General features: G+C 50.2%; 1 protein-coding gene across 4 annotated transcripts in view; it reads left to right on the top strand.

Moving 5' to 3' along the window:
- The window catches only part of ATAD2B (ATPase family AAA domain containing 2B), a 3,113,054-nt gene that overhangs the window by 583,747 nt on the left and 2,510,912 nt on the right, over positions 1–18,395 (top strand). For all 4 annotated transcript variants that reach the window (XM_069605879.1, XM_069605877.1, XM_069605876.1 and 1 more), the window contains exon 7: positions 13,966–14,079. In XM_069605879.1, coding sequence (XP_069461980.1) covers positions 13,966–14,079 — 114 coding nt within the window. The remainder of the gene's footprint in view (positions 1–13,965; positions 14,080–18,395) is intronic.

Here is an 18,395-nt window from a genome sequence, read left to right on the forward strand (position 1 = left end):
GGCCTGGAGGATGCTTACTTCCACATCCCCATTCTAAAAGGACACAGAAAGTTCCTCAGATTCGTAGTCCAGGGCCGTCACTACCAATTCAGAGCCCTGCCGTTCGGATTAAAGTCGGCACCCAGGGTGTTCACCAAGTGCCTCGCACCTGTGGTGGCGAGGCTGCGCCTGCAAGGGATCCACGCCTACCCCTACCTGGACGACTGTCTAATCCATGCAAGGTCAAGAGAACTTGCCGTCGAACACACAGCAAGGACCGTCCGCCTGCTCACAGAGCTGGGATTCGCCATCAACTACCCCAAATCCCATCTGGTCCCGTCGCAAGTGGCACTGTTTCTGGGAGCGAAGCTTGATACAGTGAAGCGATTGGCATCTCCGTCGGAAGAAAGGACGAAGGCCATTTTGGGCAATGTGCAGCGCCTGTTAGCCACGGATGTAGCCAGAGTGAGGTCCATCAAGTCCCTCCTCGGGATGATGTCCTCATGCATCTACCTTGTGCCCCTTTGCAGACTTCGGATGCATCCGCTACAAGAGTTCCTCGACGCCCGCTGGATTCAAGCAGCGCGCAGCTTCGAAGACAGGATCCCGCTCGACGAGGAGTTCCGTCGGGCGATTCTATGGTGGGGTGCCCGTGCGCACCTCGCGGCAGGCATGGACTTTAAGGCTCCGGCGTATCAGGAGACGGTAACGACGGACGCCTCCCTGGAGGGATGGGGGGGGCCCACACCAGAGATCTCCACGCAAGAGGCCTCTGACTCCCGGAGGAGAGGTCTCTTCACATCAACATCCTGGAGCTACGAGCTGTGTTCTGGGCACTCAAATCGTTCCTTCCGTCCCTCAAGGACAAAGTGGTGAGGATCTTCACCGACAACACCACCACGATGTTCTACATCCGGAAGCAGGGAGGCACCACATCCCCAGCCCTATCCAAGGAGGCCAGGGATCTGTGGCACTGGGCCGTCGCCCAGGGGATGTTTCTAGTTCCCTTCCACCTGGCAGGAATAAAAAACACCATCGCCGACTCACTCAGCAGGGAGCTGCGCTCGTGCCACGAGTGGGAACTACGCCAGGACCAGGTGGATCGGCTTTTTCAATGGTGGGGCAAACCCCAGATCGACCTGACGGCGACGAACTCCAAGTGCCAGAGGTTCGCCAGCAGGTTCGCACAACCGAGGAGTATGGGCGATGCTTTCTCGTTCCCTTGGGACGGCCTGTTCCTGTACATGTTCCCTCCGTTGCCGTTGCTGCTCCGTCTCATCAATCAGCTCAAGAGGTCCAGGTGCAGGATGATCCTCGTCGCACCAGCGTGTCCGAGACAGATCTGGTTCCCAGACATTCTGGACTTGTCAGCGTCCCCACCTATCAAGCTGGCGACGGACACGGACCTTCTCTCCAGAGAAGGAGGCGCCATTCTCCATCACGACCCGGAGTTGCTGAGCTTGCAGGCTTGGCTCCTGCAGTACTAGAGTTTGGAGGATACAATATCCCGGCTGACTGCAGAGAGGTTCTTGCAAAAGCCAGGGCGTCCTTGTTAGGGAGAATTCTCTGTTTAGGCTGAATTTCCTAACCTAGTGAGTCCCCCAGCAGCTTTGCTGGATTTTTGGGGTTTATTTTTTTCTCCTGCCAAGAGTGAGACTCTTTTACCCTCACTCTTGGGCACGATTTGAGTGTGTTTCTTTGAATCTAGATGTGTTTAATGGGCTATGGGGTCTTTTACTCCATAGGGCTTCATGTGTTTTTGTGATGTGTGTTACACAGCACCCTCAGTGCAGTGACACAGGGGTGTCCTAGTGACCCCCCAGTATAGACTCCATACCCTGGGACTGACTACTGTCTCCCAGGGCATGTAAAGTCACCATTGACTTTACTAGTCTTAAATTCTGAACAGAACCAGTACAAACCATCATATTGTGGACGTACTGGCTGGGGCAATTCAATTGCCCCGGGGTCTGTTAGTCGAGGGGGCACGTCTCCGTCCCCCCTGATCGAGTTTTGGCTGGTGGCAGAGGATACTACTATTTATATTCTACCGCAAATATTTTCCTATGGGATTTCCCATTGTTTTAGGCTACTACCTTTATTTAATTATTTACGGTAGCCTCGAACATACCGCCGGTTTATTTAATTAATATTAATTCTCTGGTTGGTATTTTTTGCCAAACCCTGAATCTAAAATGGCGTTTGTGTTCTCTTCTGTGACTCCAACCCAAGTCGAGCCCTTTGTTCCACTTTTTGGCGGGCTACTCCACAGAAGCCCTCCAAAGTGGTGCCACTCTGTCTGGGGTACTTAGGAGGGGTGGAGGGAAATGTAGGCACCCTGGACTGAGTTGTCTAGGCAACTCAAGTCGCACTCCATCCTGATTGGCCCAAGTGGTGAGCCGGCCAGCTCACCACTTAGCATGTTTTGAGTGACAGATAGGCTGAGTGAATGGGGGTTTGCTGCATAAAAGCAGGGCTTTGGGGACTGGAACTTCAGAAGTCGCCACAGGACCTAAGAATCCGACGAGGGAGAAGCTGAGCCGACCTGCCACGACACCACCACTGGTGGAGCCCTGCTGGACTGCCTCACCACTTTTCCCAACGACAGAGGAGATCTCCCGCCGGAGAGTCTTCTTCCTTTGACTGGTGGGGATAACCAGTTTCACCGTCTTTTCGCTTTCCCGACGTACCTCGTGGCCGCCTTGCCCGAGCCAAGCACCCCCGGCAACCGGGATACCATGTTTTACCATGACCGCGAAACAAAGGTACCACCTTTAACCGGAAAACTCTGCGGCTGGTTTCTTCCCTGGTAGTGCAACGACCTTCATCTTTCCTCCAAGGCGAGATCTTCTCTTCCCCTGGACGACGACGCAACTTGCACCCACTACCAGGAACAACTGCCACCGCTGGAGGATCCTTCCCACTTAAGGTACCGTGTCCCGCCTGGCTTCCCTTGCTACCGACTGTACGGGGTAGATTTAGCCCCCGGATTTCGAACCTGGGTTAGTCTGGGACACCCTGGCTAAACTTTCCTAAAGCCTCTCTAAACTCTTTTTGAACCCTCTGCAAGACTTTCTAAGCCTAGTGTAACTGTGTGATCTTGAGCGCATTTGTGCTCTGCTCTCTAAGAGTGGGCCCAGCCTTTGGACTTTGGCTCACCAGTGACTTTTGCTCTTCTGCCTTGCTAACAGTGTTCCTGAATCTTAGAGTGGTGTACCATTCCATATTCTGTCTTTTTCCCCTCCCTTTCTCACAAACTTATTGGAGTGCAATCTAGTTAAGCGCTCACCTCTGTATGAAAATAAGTGGTGTTTTACTGTGACTTATCTGATAAGGAAAAAGGGGTGTATATATTACAATAGTATCTGTGTTCAGAATATTTTACAATGAGAGTGCTGGAGTGTTTCAACTGTGTGTTTTTAAATAAATAATTATATACTTTGATACCAAAGCTCTAGTCAGTGTTTGCTTGTATTATTGTATCTGAGTGCCTATTGTGTATACTTTGCATACTGCCTAACTCTTCTTGAGGGAAGTCTGACTGCTCAGCTACAGCTACCAGGTAAATCTGGGTGGTGCAGACTGCTACCAAGTGGGTTTACTGCCAACACCTGTAGTCTTAAATCTTTTGCAGTGGTCCCTAAGGGAACTGCACAGGTTTCTGCCTAACAGTCCTCAACTCTCAAATGCTATGGACATAAGTGGAAGAGGTTCTCTGTCTGGTGCCATGCACAGAAGATTAACCCTCTGCGGATTACGGCCCCTCAAGTATTGCCATACCTACTGTCGCTGGCCAAAGCTGGACTGGCTCACGCTTCCATCAAGATACATCTGGTTGCCATTTCCCGATACACCAGAACTACAGGACGGGCGTCCTTGTGGTCTCATCGCCTGGTGAAGGAATTTATGAAAGGACTATTCCGATCGTTCCCGCCGGTGAAGGCCCCTGCCCCGGCGTGGGAGCTCAACGTGGTGCTGACCAGGCTCATGGGTGCCCCATTCGAGCCTATGCATTCGGCGCCGTTGAAGTTCCTGTCGTGGAAGACAGCATTTCGAGGGGATTGGGTCCTCCGACGTATTCCATATCTATGACATGTAATCACCACAGCTGTGCTGCTTCGGAAACTTTTTTCTGCGTCCTGCGTCGATGATGTCGATGCGCCGTCGTCGAGGACCTCCTCCGACGTCATCCGATGTGATAAGTAGGACGCACGACGCCCGTAGCCTCAGTTCCATTTTTTCCGTGAACGTGTTGCTTCGTGATTCTCGGTTCAAGCCTCGACTCTTTGGAGTTCTGTTCTTCTCGGTTCTTCGAACCTGTTCGTTTTGTGAAAATCCTTCGTGTGGAGATGTCTTCTACTTCGTCTTCGACCCCGCGTCCGGGTTTCAAGAAGTGCGGGGAGTGTGGGTCCAAGATGTCGGTGACTGACTCGCACGACGCCTGCCTCTGGTGCCTCGGGGAGGCCCACGACACGGATGACTGTATCGACTGCCAGTCGCTCACGTCCAAAGCCTTACGCGAACGTAAGAAGAAGTTGTCGGTAGGTCGGGTGTCCAAGCCCAGGAAGTCGAAGTCTGCGGGGCTTTCGACGGATGATTCGAGGGGTGACTCTCCGCGTCATCGTCGGAAGTCTCGTGGGTCTCCTTCTAGGAGTCGGTCTCGCCACTCCTCAGCCTCTTTGAGGCATTCTCGGAAGCGCCGACACTGGTCGTCTTCCGGGTCCTCTTCGGAGGACTCTGCCCGGCACGTCGCTTACCCCACCAGCCGTGCGACGCCGGAGGAATGGGCTTCCTTCGGGAAGAAAATGCTGGCGATTCTTGAGTCGCAGGGTACTATGCCGTCCGCGCCCCCGAGTGGGGCGGTCGTGAGAGATCGAGAGACACCGCTCGCAAGAGTGGTCGGCAAGAGTCACGGGAGAGGTCCCGTTCGGACAAGGAGACTCGTTCTCAACGTACCCGTTCCAGGTCCCGGTCCTCGACGCGTTCGAGACCGCGTGCACCTGTGAGGCGTCGACAGGCTTTCTCGAGGCTCCGGCTCCGAGGAAGTCGTCGAAGCCGTCGACGCTCAGGTCGTCGAGGGACACGCTCGGGGCTCCGGCTTCGAGGGCTGTGTCGACGCCGCCGTTGCTGGAGGCGCTGCATCTGACGTCGACGCCGATTTCCTCGACGCCGATCCTCTCGGCACCGATGCCGGTTCTCTCGATGCCGGCGCCGATTCGCTCGACGCCATCGACGCCTTTCGTGTCGAGGTACCCCGTGGCTCGGGAGAACCCCCTAGGAAGGCTCTGGTTAAGAGCAAGCACTCTCGGGTGCCTTCTTTTCGCCACCTGGACTATATTTCAGAGGCGGATGAGGATTCTGATGGCCTGGTTCCTAGTCAGGTTCCAGATGAAATTGTCTCGGGCCATAGTCAGTTTGACGATTTGAGACAGTCACTGCATGATGCCAGTGGACTGGACACCTCTCCGGAGGTGGAGTTTTGTAGGCCTGAGCCTGGCTCTCATGCCGATTCCTCGTACCGGCGCCTTATGGCTAGGGTTTCTGAGTACTTGGGATGGTCTGCTCCCCCAGGGGAGTTTGTGCAGGATGATCTGACGGACATCCTTGATGTTGGTCCCCCAACTGATCCGGTACTGCCGTTTCATATGGCTTTACAGAGAAGGGTGGCAGCGGCTTGGACTGCTCCGGAGAGTCTCCCGGCGGTGGGCAGATCCTTGTCGCGAAAATACCGTCCAGCCAGTAGCGACCCCTGCTACTTGACCAGGCACCCTACTCCGGAGAGTTTGGTGGTGCAGGCGGCCACGGCCCCGGCAAGGCAGGCGTCGTACCCTACCATCCCTCCTGATAGGGACGACAAACGTTTTGATGGCTGGGCGAAGAAAGTGTTTTCTTCTGGTGGTATGGCGCTTCAGCCGGCCAACTCCATTTGTGCCTTGTCTCGTTTCACACACACTCTGTGGAACTGTGTTGCGTTAGCGGCTGAACATATTCCCGAAGGGGACGAACGGGATGGTTTCCTTGCTATGGTCCAGGATGGTAAGGATGACATGTGTGAGTCCGTTCAGTCGGGTTTGGACTTAGCTGAATGCGTCAGTAGGTCCATGGCGGCGAGCACCGTGATACGCAGGTTTGCGTGGTTGCGGAAGTCGGGGTTTGCTCCTGATGTGCAGTCTCGGCTCCTCAACATGCCCTTTGACGGTGAACACCTTTTTGGCAGCAAGGCTGACGAGAGCCTTGAGAGGTTGCAGACCTCGAAAGCTGCAGCAAAGTCGTTGGGCGCTGCAGTTCGCCAACCTCCGCCTTTTCGTCCTAGGGGACAGCAGTGGAGGGGTGGTTCCTTTCGCTATTACTCGTCCTTCAGTAAAGCGAGAGGAGCTGGCAGTCAAAGAGGCCAACGAAGGGGTACCAGAGGTGGACGACAGGGTACCCGTGGTGCCAAGGCCGCTCGGGCAGTTGCCTCTTTGCCCTCAGGAAACGCCGCGGCCGCTCCCATTCAGTCATGAGGCCATGTCCCATGGTTCGCCGGTTGGGGGAAGGCTGGCGCAGCATCTTGTAGAGTGGCAAGCCATTACTTCAGATGTGTGGGTTCTGGAGATCATAACCCACGGCTACTGTCTTCCTTTTCGGCACAGGCCTCGCGACAATCCACCGGGGAACCTCTCTTTGCAGAGTCCGGATCCGCTCCTTGCTCAGGAAATTCAAGCCCTGCTGGAGAAAGGCGCCATAGAACTGGTGCCTGTAGCGGAGAGGAACATGGGATGGTATTCCCCTTATTTTTTGGTTTCGAAGAAAGACGGGGGATTGAGACCCATCATGGACTTGCGCGGTTTGAACAAACTCCTCAGGAAGGACAAGTTCAAGATGGTTACTCTCAAGTCCTCCAGGCCCTTCAGCTTCAGGACTGGTTGGTGTCACTCGACCTCAAGGATGCTTACTTCCATGTGCCGATCCATCCCAAGCACAAGAAGTACCTGAGGTTCGCGGTTGGCGACTCGCACTTTCAGTTTCGGGTCCTGCCGTTCGGATTGACCTCCGCCCCGAGGGTTTTCACCAAGCTCATGGTGGTGGTGGCAGCGCATCTCCGCCAAGGGGGGATTCAAGTCTACCCCTACCTGGACGATTGGTTGATCAGGGGGAGCTCTCCCGAGCAAGTCCTGGATCATCTGTCCGTCACCTGCCACTCCCTTCACGGGCTGGGCTTCTCCCTCAATTTAAAGAAGTACCATTTGACGCTAACGCAGCGGCTCCAGTACATCGGAGCAGTGCTCGACACTTCCCTGGGGCAGTGTTTTCCTCCCTAGGTGAGGGCTCTTCACATTCAGCAGATGGTGCACAAGTTTCAGCATGCCCAGACGCTCCCAGCGTTCGAGTTCTTGAGGCTGCACGGCCTCATGGCATCCTGCATTCTTCTGGTGCCAGAGGCTCGCCTGCGGATGAGATCTTTGCAGTGGGCGCTCAAGACGCAATGGTCGCAGTCCTCCGGCAGGATGTCGGACCTGGTTCAGGTGCCGCCCTCGGTCGCCCGGGACCTTCTGTGGTGGGCCGCCGAAGGCAACTTGATGAAGGGGGCTCCTTTTTGGCTTCCCTGGCCGGAGGTGACGATCGTGACGGATGCATCCCTCACGGGGTGGGGAGCTCATGCCAACGGGCTGACAGTCAGCGGTCGTTGGTCTCCGTCGGGGTCCAGACTCCAAATCAATCTGTTGGAGCTGCGGGCCGTCAGGCTAGCCCTGAAGGCTTTTCTGCCGACTGTGCGAGGAAAGAGTGTCCTGATCCTGACGGACAACACAGTGGCCATGCACTACCTCAACAAAAAAGGGGGGGGGGGGCAGGGTCACTTCCTCTGTGCAGGGAGGCGATGCAGCTCGAGTTCTGGGCCATCCAGCAGGAAGTTTCGATCTCGGCTGTTCATCTGGCCGGAGACGAAAACGTGACGGCGGACGCTCTGAGCAGGCAGAGCACGATCTCTCACGAGTGGGAGTTGGCTCAGGAGATTCTCCTGGAGATCTTCACCCTTTGGGGGACCCCTCAAGTGGATCTCTTCGCCTCCAGTGTCAACCGGAAGTGCGAAAGGTTTTTCTCGCGGGAATTTCCTCCAAAAGGAGCCTTGGGAGACGCGTTCGTGGTGGAGTGGTCGTTCCCGCTGCTGTACGCGTTTCCTCCAGTCCCCGTCATCCCGCAAGTGCTGCAGAGGTTACGGAAGTTCGGTTCCCGGATGATCCTCATTGCTCCGGCGTGGGCTCGGAGGACGTGGTACCTGGACCTTCTCGACTTGTCCATCTGCCCTCCGCGTCGTCTTCCCTACCGAGACGATCTGCTTTCACGGGAGGGGGGTCATGTTCTCCATCCAGAGGTCAGATCCCTCAACCTTCACGCTTGGCTTCTGAAAGGTTGAGGTATATGGATTGGGACCTCCCTGAAGACCTGATGGAGGTGTTGCTTTCGGCCCGAAGTCCAGCAACAAAGTCTCTGTACCGTTGCCGTTGGCGTAAATTCTGCGACTGGTGCCGAGTTCAGAATGTGGATCCTTTTGCATGTGACATCCCCATGGTTCTGTCCTTTTTACTTTCTTTGGCCCACAGGGGCTTGCAAGTGGGTACCATTAAAGGTTACCTGGCGGCGCTGTCCATCTTTAAGCGCTCGTCTGAAGAGTGTTCTTACTTTAAAATCCCTTTAATTTCACAGTTTCTGAAAGGGCTCACTAATTTGTTCCCTCCGTCACCTTTCCTGGTGCCCGGTTGGGATTTAAACCTTGTTCTTAAGTTTCTTATGGGTGCTCCGTTTGAGCCTTTACATTCTTGCCCTTTGAAGCTGTTAACTCTGAAAACTGTGTTTTTAGTTGCGGTTACTTCCGCACGCAGAGTGAGTGAGTTACAGGCACTTTCAGTTAAGCCACCCTTCACTGTGTTTCACAAGGACAGGGTTGTCCTTAGAGTTCGTCCTTCTTTTCTTCCGAAGGTAGTGACGGAATTTCATTTGGCCCTGAAGGTTGTTCTTCCGGCATTCTATCCTCCTCCGCATCCTCGTAAGGAAGAGGAGAGGCTCCATAGGCTTGATCCTAGGAGAGCTTTAAGCTTTTATGTTTCACGCATGTCCCGGGTCAGAGTGGACGATCAACTCTTTATTGGTTACGCTGGAAAGCGTTTAGGGTAAGCTGTGACGAAACAGACTTTGTCTCGCTGGATTATTTTGGCCATCTCGGAGTGCTACCGCTTGGCGGGTAAGGACCCACCGGCTGGCTTGCGGGCCCATTCTACCAGGGGTATGGCTGCATCTACTGCCCTGCAGAGGGGTGTTCCTATTCGCAACATCTGTGATGCAGCCACCTGGGCTTCAGTACATACATTTGTACGTCACTATTCCCTTGATTCCATCCGAGCACAGGATCTGGCCTTTGGCAAGGCGGTCCTTTGCTCTGCTATTTGATTGACTATTCTAAATTTTGATTCTAAATTCTTTCCCTCCTCCTTGCTCTGGTACTGCTTTGGGAGTCTGTCATAGATATGGAATACGTCGGAGGACCCAATCCCCTCGAAGAACAAGTTACTTTCTTACCTGGTAACGTTCTTTCGATGGGATGGTCCGACGACGTATTCCATATCGCTCCCGCCCTGCCTTCCCCGCTGCAGAATTTCTTTTGCTATTGCAGCTTACGTTCCGCAAGGCTTTGTGTCTGACTGGCAGTTGACTAATGTCCCACGTTCTGGGGGAAAAAACTAGAACTGAGGCTACGGGCGTCGTGCGTCCTACTTATCACATCGGATGACGTCGGACGTCGGAGGAGGTCCTCGACGACGGCGCATCGACGCAGGACGCAGGAAGACATCACAGCTGTTTGTGAACTTTGGACCTGTGAGTCAAGGGAAGGCTCTCTCGAAGGCTTCCATTTCCAGATGGCTCTCCGGCTGCATCATGCACTGTCACCGGTTGGCAAACAGACCGCTGCCCGGCTGTCCGAGAGCCCATTCGACCAGAGCGATCGCTGCTACCACTGTCGGGTGTCTTGACCCACGTTCAAGTTATTATGCTGCAACATTTGGTGATGTGGGTTTAGAAAATCCAAGATGGCCGAAAAGCCCACATTTTCGCCAGAATCCAGGAAAACCGCACAGTTTTGCACACACCAAAATGGTTGCCTGACCTGCCACCCACCAGTGCAAGCGTGATGGGCCAGAAGCGCCATGAGTGAAACGTGGTGCCAAAGGAAAAACAGCAGTGCCTGTTAGCTCAAAAAGCGCTTTGAAATCACCTTTGTTTCTCTGAAATGCAAGCTCAAAATGCCTATTCCAAACAGTGCAAGATATTCAAAAATCTTACTGAACACCAACAGACATCTGGCAGAATGAAGTCTTGTGTGCATACAAAATCTCGAAAGATGAAGAGCCTAAAGCAATGTTTATAACAAAACTGGCTGAGCTGTGGATGTTAGCAACTTAAGTGAAATTGGATTTAAAACCACTAAAATCGAAATGTTTAAAATAAATGAGTGACCTACTTTTGAGTGTCACATAGGTTGCAACTGTTTAAATGTCATAGTTTTGAACTTAGAATCCGCGTTCTAGCTGCATGTGTAAAAATTGTAAGTTTGATTTGAATGAAGAAAACTGAACAATAGTGACATTTAGCTGAAGCCTGGCTTGAAGAGATTGAATTCTGCCCGGCAACTACCCCCGACAGGAGTTGAAACTTGCCCAGCAAATGCATTCACAGGCCTGGCCTGCATTCTGCTGCCCCCGCCAAAAGGAGATCACACCTCTCTGATTGAATTAGGGGTGGGGTACCTGGGGCTGCAGGAAACAGAACAATGAGCTTTCCTTGGCTCAGACAAATGCTAATCAAAGGGTCGTAAATGGCTTCCTCTTAGAAGAAACTGGGAGGAGCTGTGCCTCTGTGAGCAAGCTAAACTTGGAGGAAGTGGACAAACCAGAAATTCCACCATGTGTTTTGGGAAACCACACCCCTCTGGGCCAGAGCATAATTTAAAAAAAGATGGATAATTCATAGTACGGACTTGTCAAAATTATATAATTAATATCATTATTCTTGTAATTTTTCTGTGCACATTTTAAGAGGTGTTAGGACTCTGTGGTATGTTCTGGGGGGTAGTAGCGTAAAATAAGGTATTACTCCAAATGTCTGTATGTTAGAAATCTGACACTTTATCATCTGATGCCCATATTCCTTGTGCATGTTTGTGTAAATTCTGGAAAAGTTTAGAGGTTGTGTTCTTGATGAAAAGGGCAGAATTCTGTCATAAGTGGACACGACATCTTACAAACACAGGGATCGGATGATTTGGTGCTACAGAAAATATGTTAACTGGACATATAATATTAGAAGAATGGTACATAGATAAATATGTATTTGGATCAAAAATAGATTTGTGCGCAAATTGACAAGGGGAGGATCCTCTGACTCATAAACCTACCTCATCACGATGACACTCCATTTCATTCCCCCAATCAAGGGAGAGAGGAGAGCTTGGCCAATGATAAGTTGTGAGGGGCAGGCTTAGTTATGCCCACGCACACACCCATTTTCAAAAGACATAAAAGGAGTCATTGAGATCCAGGTAGGGACATTCACTTTTCCATTTCAAACTGATTTTTTGCGAAGCATTTTGCCGGACCAGACAATATCCAGAAGACTCCAGAAACAGAACTTAGAATCTAGACTTCAGAACTTTCAGCAGAGAGACCTAGTCCAAAAGCTGAATCCTTCCCAACAGGCCTCAGAATCCAGCCATCTAACCAAACTATTTAACAGCCGGCTGTGCTGTTTGATTCTGGCTAGAACCCTATGCCAGAACCCAGAAAGCAGTGCTGTATCCAGACCAGACCGCTGTGCAGTGCCAAGAACTTTTGCCAGAACCAGAGATCCAGACCAGCAGAGCAGAGCTCACCCAGATCGCTGTGAGCAGAACCGGCACCAGAGACCGTCCGTGGCGAGAGAACCGCAGCTAAACCTGTTGCCCAGATCCGTGACAGAGGCCCATTCCTTCCAAGACTAGGAGTGAGTATCCTGAAAACTGTGCCAGAACCAATCTTAGTGTAAAATAATCTGATTCAATCCATTTTAACCTGTCCAGAACTGCATCATAGAAATCGTGTCCATTCTCTGACTTTAAACCTATGAAAGTGTCATTTGCCATTCTGAATCACTACTTTATTTCTGAAAATCTACCTCGTCAAAATTGTCAGTATCTTTGGAACCGCATGTGCTAGGAACGAGATTTAACTTTCATTTTAAAGCTAAGATCCTCAGCTTTCCAACCAGCCCTACTCCTTATAGTTTTTCCGTAATCTCGCTCGACGCACTCGGAAAAAGTGCCGCGAATTGCAACTAGCTCATTTCACCACCTGTCAAAAAATCGCTGTCTTTTGCTTTGCATTGCTGAAATCCGTTTTCAACCTAATAACCCTTCATGAATCACTGATGGTGTTGACCTGAACTAATTCAAAGTAGCTGCCACCTACCCTGAATCGCCTATAGGGAATTAAAATCATTTTTAGCATATTTTCACTTTTTTGCAAATCACATTTAAGTATTTTGCCTGTGTTTTAAAATCATCCCTGTGTTCTAAGCTTGCTAGGGGGGGGGAACTGAAATTCGTATTGTATTGTGATTGTAATCCTGAAAACTGTGTGCTTTCCTTCCATCTCTTTATATTGCATAGGGGGGAGTGAATTGCCACAAAGGGGGAAAAGTGATTATATTATCTCTTGTTGAGCCCATATCAGTTTATTTCTGTACTGCATTCCTTTCCACCATTACTCTTCCTTGAAACCATAAAGCATTCTCAGCTATTTTATCCTTTCTGTACCAACTCCTAACTGATAAAAAGTGTGCTTGGATCCATTGTTGATCAACGTTAACTTCATAAGTGTGTTATCAAATATTAATTTATTTATAAAAGTGTGATATATATATCTTGTTTAATTTTCCAATAAATTTGTAAATTGCAAAACAAACCTACTTCTTGGCTCAGTGAGGTCAGGGGGATTCAAAGAGAGGGGCGTTATATAAGGGTTTATCATCCAGATTATGATTTGTCATAAAAATATATAAATAAGGGCTTCCCTTGGGCATCCCAGACCAGGCATTGACTTAGTTGGGGTGCTGAATTGAAGTCCTTAACACCACAGCGTGTCTGTCTGGTGTGCCCCTGCTGGACATCTGCAGGACTGCTACGTGGAGGTCGATGCACACCTTCACAAGATTCTACTGCGTCGATTGGGACTCCAGGGAGGAGTCTAGGGTCGGCCAAGCAGTGCTGCGCAACCTGTTCGCTTAAGGTGAGCCTGGTGAGGAGGTAAGAGATGCTTAATGTTGAGCTGTATTGCTTAATGTTGAGCCTGTTGCCACCTCCCGTGGTTGTGCATGTGTATACTGCTATTTATTCTTATATTCATGAACATGTGAATCCATGCCAGACCCCATGCTGGAGAAGGAACAAGTTACTTACCTGTAACTGTTGTTCTCCAGCATGGGTCTGGCATGGATTCACATGCGAACCCTCCCTCCTTCCCCTCTGCGGCTCTTCACTTGGTCATACTGCCACTTTACGTGCTGCCAAATCTGAGGATGGCTGCCAGGGGAGGGGCTTAGGTAGAGGGCAGTCATTGGCTGAGGGCAGTATGACCCGCAGATCAGTGATTGGTTAATACTAAGAAAGACAGATCAGAAACAAAACTGATACTGATTTTTTCTTTACCGAGGATTCCCGGCCTGACGACGGGGAATATTCATGAGCATGTGAATCCATGCCAGACCCATGCTGGAGAACAACAGTTACAGGTAAGTAACTTGTTCCTTACTGTGCAAAGATTATTCCCATATGATGATCTGCAGCCAGGACATCTTCCGAGTCTGGAGGAAGGGTAACTGAGAACAACCGGCACTGTTCATTACATGTAATGTTTTTGCAAATGGCAATGCCAAAGTGTCTTCTGAAGTCTTGGGTTAAACACATATTTTCTGCTTTAGAATCTCAAGAGGAAGATGGAGATGAAGAAGTTGAAGTTGAAGGAGAGGAAAATGATCGACCTTACAACTTAAGACAGAGAAAAACAGTGGAAAGGTATCAGGCGCCTCCAATAGGTAAGAAGGAAAGTAAACATCAATAACGATGACGAATTTGAGGATATTTATTTGCCAAAAAGTCTTCTGTCACCAGAAGTCTAAAGTGATTTAGGTATCCAGTTACCTTGTATTGCCTATTTCATGAAAACTCACCTGCTATCTAATGCATGATATGGCATTTATAACGCGCCTATACACAAGTGTTTCAAGGCGCGACGCAACAAGGGAGGGGGGGAAACGGAGGGAAGACAGAGACCACGATCCTACTAGGCCAGGTGTCATTCAGATCGCGTAAGTGCAGGAGAAGGGGGAAGAGGAAAAGTGCGCAGTGGGGGACAGTGCAGTACATGGGGTAAAAGAATAAATAATGAGAGAAGTAGGGCCAGCTGGCGGCAAGTGCAGGGTAAGTGCAGACATCAGGTGTCAAGTGCTGGTGGGGGACTGTAGGGGTACAAAGAACAGTCCCCAAGTGTGGGGGTTTCCAGGGAGGCAATGCAGGTGAGTAACTGCTGCAGGAGGAAACCTGGGGCCCGAGATCTGAGAGTGGCCAGGTAACCACTACAGTTTCAGCCAGGAATTCAGCATGGGAGAGGAGGAGAGAAAGCAGAAGCAAAGAGGAAGGTTTTGAGGTGATTCTGGAACCGGAGATGGTTCTCCTCAAGTTTCAGCGAGGCAGAGAGTCTGTTCCAGAGGGAGGCCCCAGCCGAAGAAAGAGATCTACCACCAACTCGTTGCTTGGAGAAGCGACTGACCCTGAGGGACTTGGAGGCGGATGACGAAGAGCTCGAGAAGGAAGATATTTAGGAAGAGAGAGTTGCAGGTATTGAGGCCCCAGGCGGCCTTGTGGACAATGCAGATGTAAGCATGTTTTAATTAGTGGCTCTTATCTGATCGGTGTCCCTTACATACTGACCAGGTTGCACTGCAACTTTAGACCAATTAGTCAAACACAAGTTTGACTCCAGTACCTAACTGATTCTGTAAGTTATTACTAACATGTTGGGGAAATGCTTCCTCTTTAGTTATAAAAATCCTTTTTACTCCTTCTGGCAGCCCCATAGTTGTTTTGCTAGCGTTTTGTGTGTCTTGACATATGTCAACATTGAGACTTTTTCCCAAAGCCTCATCAAAGTTAGCAGCTCATTATATGTTATGCCTTAACTCATATGACAAGAGCAGAGGCATTCCAAAAGTGCTTCATATTGTCAATGGGTGAGTTTTCTCATCCATGTATTTGTAGTAATGAGCTAGAGGCATCTCTTTGCCATTTACAATGTTGCACCACAGTATGGCCATTTTACCTCAATGGCGTTATGGTGTTTTTTTAAGTTCTTCAATTCGGCACTTGGCTCTGTTGCTCTTCCTGTTTGCGTTTCACTGAAGGATCGGCCATCTTTTGGCTTTTTCTTAGCGTGCTCTTATTCATGGCTCAAAATGGCTTCCATTTATGAATGTGAAAGGCTTTGGACTTGGGGAGGTTCTACAAGACTCCTCACTTAACAAGCATTTTGCTGTGCCCATGAAACCGAAGTGAGTCTGGTTCCACTGATTAGAAGTCTGACAAATATTGGGATGTGATTTGTGGGCTGAGGTCACCCCGAGCCATGTTTTCTTATATCTATAGACCCCTGATCAATTCCTTCTGTCAACTACTTGAAGCTTCTCTAGTGTACAGTGCGGAAGAAGACTCTAAGGATCTTTCCGTTATGTTATTTGGCACTTGTGTAGTGCCTTTTACCATTGTTCTCATTCCAATGCGCTGTTGGTTGAATGCTCTCGGGGACCGCAGTCCAGGTCAGTAGAGAGAATAGTGTAGAAAAACGTGCTTGGGTGCACTCAGTTTGTGTGCAGCCAGTGTGCAATAGGTGGTGTGTAGCTGAATAATAGTGCTAGATGTGATTCAGTGGTTGTGTAAGATTAGTAGAATATGTGCGGCAAGACCAAATGGACTATGGTATCTGCATTCTGGCAGCGCCAGTGCTTGAGAATGACGTTGTGTGCGGCTAGGCCGAATTAATCGAGGGGCGGATCTGCATTCTATTGTTTGTTGGTGCAGAGGCAAGAGTTGGCATAGTGGTGTTTTTGAGTGTCTGGAATTATTTTTCCAGGTGGACCTTGTTCCTGTGCAGCTTCCAGTGCCTGTCGAAGGCGTGGTATCTCCCTGTTTCTCTAATGGTCAGATTGTTTTGGTGAAGACTAACAGCTGGTAACAGCTGACCAATGAGCACATTTAAACTTTACTACTGCTGGCTTAGCCCATATTAAGAGTTAAGCCAGAGTTCAGCCATTGGTAAATCCAGTGAGCAGAATTAACATTAGCCCTGCATTATCACCTTGAAAGTGGAGGGAAATCCACAGTGCAAGGTGGTTATTGCTCTCTATTTTTGAGTCCCCATAGAACTCAATTGGGGTTTGGACCAATTGCCACTGTGGTAATTGCACAGGCCCAGAGCTAGAGGTGTTCCCTAAAAGCATGAACAGGGTGGTGCAGTAAACGTCACAGTGATTCCATTATCACCACTTAATTACTCCACTGTCAAACTCAGAATGAGGTTTCTGGAAGCTATATTGATCCATTCCTAAGATGCAAAGCTCTATATCTCCAGAAACCGAGGGTGCTATCCGCAGTGATTTCTCCCGTTGAGACGGTGAACATAGTTTTATCCTCCATCTCTGCTGCCATTGTGTTCCCATGAAGCTCTTGATCTTTTCTATCCTCAGTCTAGGAGTGGGATCACTGTTTTGCTGATTGAGCATCACCTGCATTTTCTGCCATTGGAAAGTGCCTAATTGTTAGGAAAGATTTCTCTTTTGGCAACTTTCACCCCCATAGTTCTATGGACTCCCGGAAGTGAAGCCTTCAGCTTCACTCCCCCGGCCTTTTGCTGAACAGTACTGGGAAATGCAGTGCAATGGGTATACTTTGTATCACCCTAGTCTTTTATACTTGGGATTTTTGGTTATTTTTATGTGCCTAAAGACAAGATGTAGCAACAGTTTTATTTGTACAATGTTTGTGTTATTTCTAGTGTACACCCTCGCCATGTATGGATACTAAACGTGGCTAGTGCCCTAAAATGGCCACACCAGGTCAGGAAATCGCATGCAAGGTCATGCACTTGCCTGGGAAAGCTGCTGCTTTGGTGTGATGCCTTGGTGTGTGCATGGCTCAAGAAGTGTGAGGGACTGTTTGGTCCAATTCCACATTCCTGGAGCCAAAGAGTCTGGGTGTGGAGCATGAGTGAAACCAATAGTTGTTTCCGATTGGATAACTACTGGCTGTTTTAATGGTGCAGACCCTTACCATTGGTGGGCTTGGACTTGCTTCCAGGCTGGATGTTGGATAAGCAGAGGACTCCTGCAGCCATTGCTTCAGATCAGCTTTGGAGCCAAGAATCCCTTGTAGAACAACCGACTGAAGATCCGAAGAAGATTCTTGAAGAGGCCCAGAGGCCCAGCATCCCTTCCTGCCACTGGCCCGGTGAAGCCCTGTTGTAATACCTGATCCTGAAAGCCCTGAGTGGTGCTTCAACTCCTGCACTGGTGGAACCAACCAGTCTCAACATGCCGTTCAGAGCCTTCGTCAGTGTTGTTGTTCTCCATTGGGCTACCTCACTAGAATTGTCGTTATGCTTTTTTAGCCAGAACCTCAGTGAGCGCTAGCTTATGGCGCATGTAGCCTTTCTGCAAATTTCTGCCTCCCACCTTTAAGGTATCCTGCTCTAGAAGGTCTTCAACTGTCATGATGCCCGCTCCCGGGGAGCCAGTTCAAGCCCGGCGTCCCCGAAAGCGGACATCCAGTCCCCAAGGAAGGACCCAGCAACCCCATATAGGGGCCCTTTGGACAGTGTCCTGGCACCTATGGCGCCAGGCTCATAAAAGACATCAGTCCTGGCACCATAGGCGCCAGGCTCATTATGGGAATGCTTGGGTGCACTTACCTGATGCAGACCATGCTGCAGGATCCCGGCCTCCTTGAGGCCTGAAAGGAACTACTTTACCTGTGGGACTAATTTACCATCCGGGCGTGGTCGGGGAAGGATACATACCTGGAACTTCTTCCAAGATTATTTAAACCCCACCCGAACAGCCACACGTGCTTCGCGTTGTTCTGCATCTAGCAGCTGGACGCTCACCGTGTCTGCTCCTGCATCCTGACTTCTGCCACGCCTGCCAGCATCCTGGATCACCTGCAAAGGAAGAGAAGAAGAGAACAGAAGAAGGAAAAGTCCTTACCTGCTAAATCCGCATCCCGGAGACATCTCGCCGACAATCCTGAAAAGGAAGACTTTAATTTAAAAGCTCATCGCGTTGATCGCTGCAGCGCCGCATTC

This window comes from Ambystoma mexicanum, chromosome 4p (assembly GCF_040938575.1).
Source record: "Ambystoma mexicanum isolate Mex_15411 chromosome 4p, UKY_AmexF1_1, whole genome shotgun sequence".
NCBI lineage: Eukaryota > Metazoa > Chordata > Amphibia > Caudata > Ambystomatidae > Ambystoma > Ambystoma mexicanum.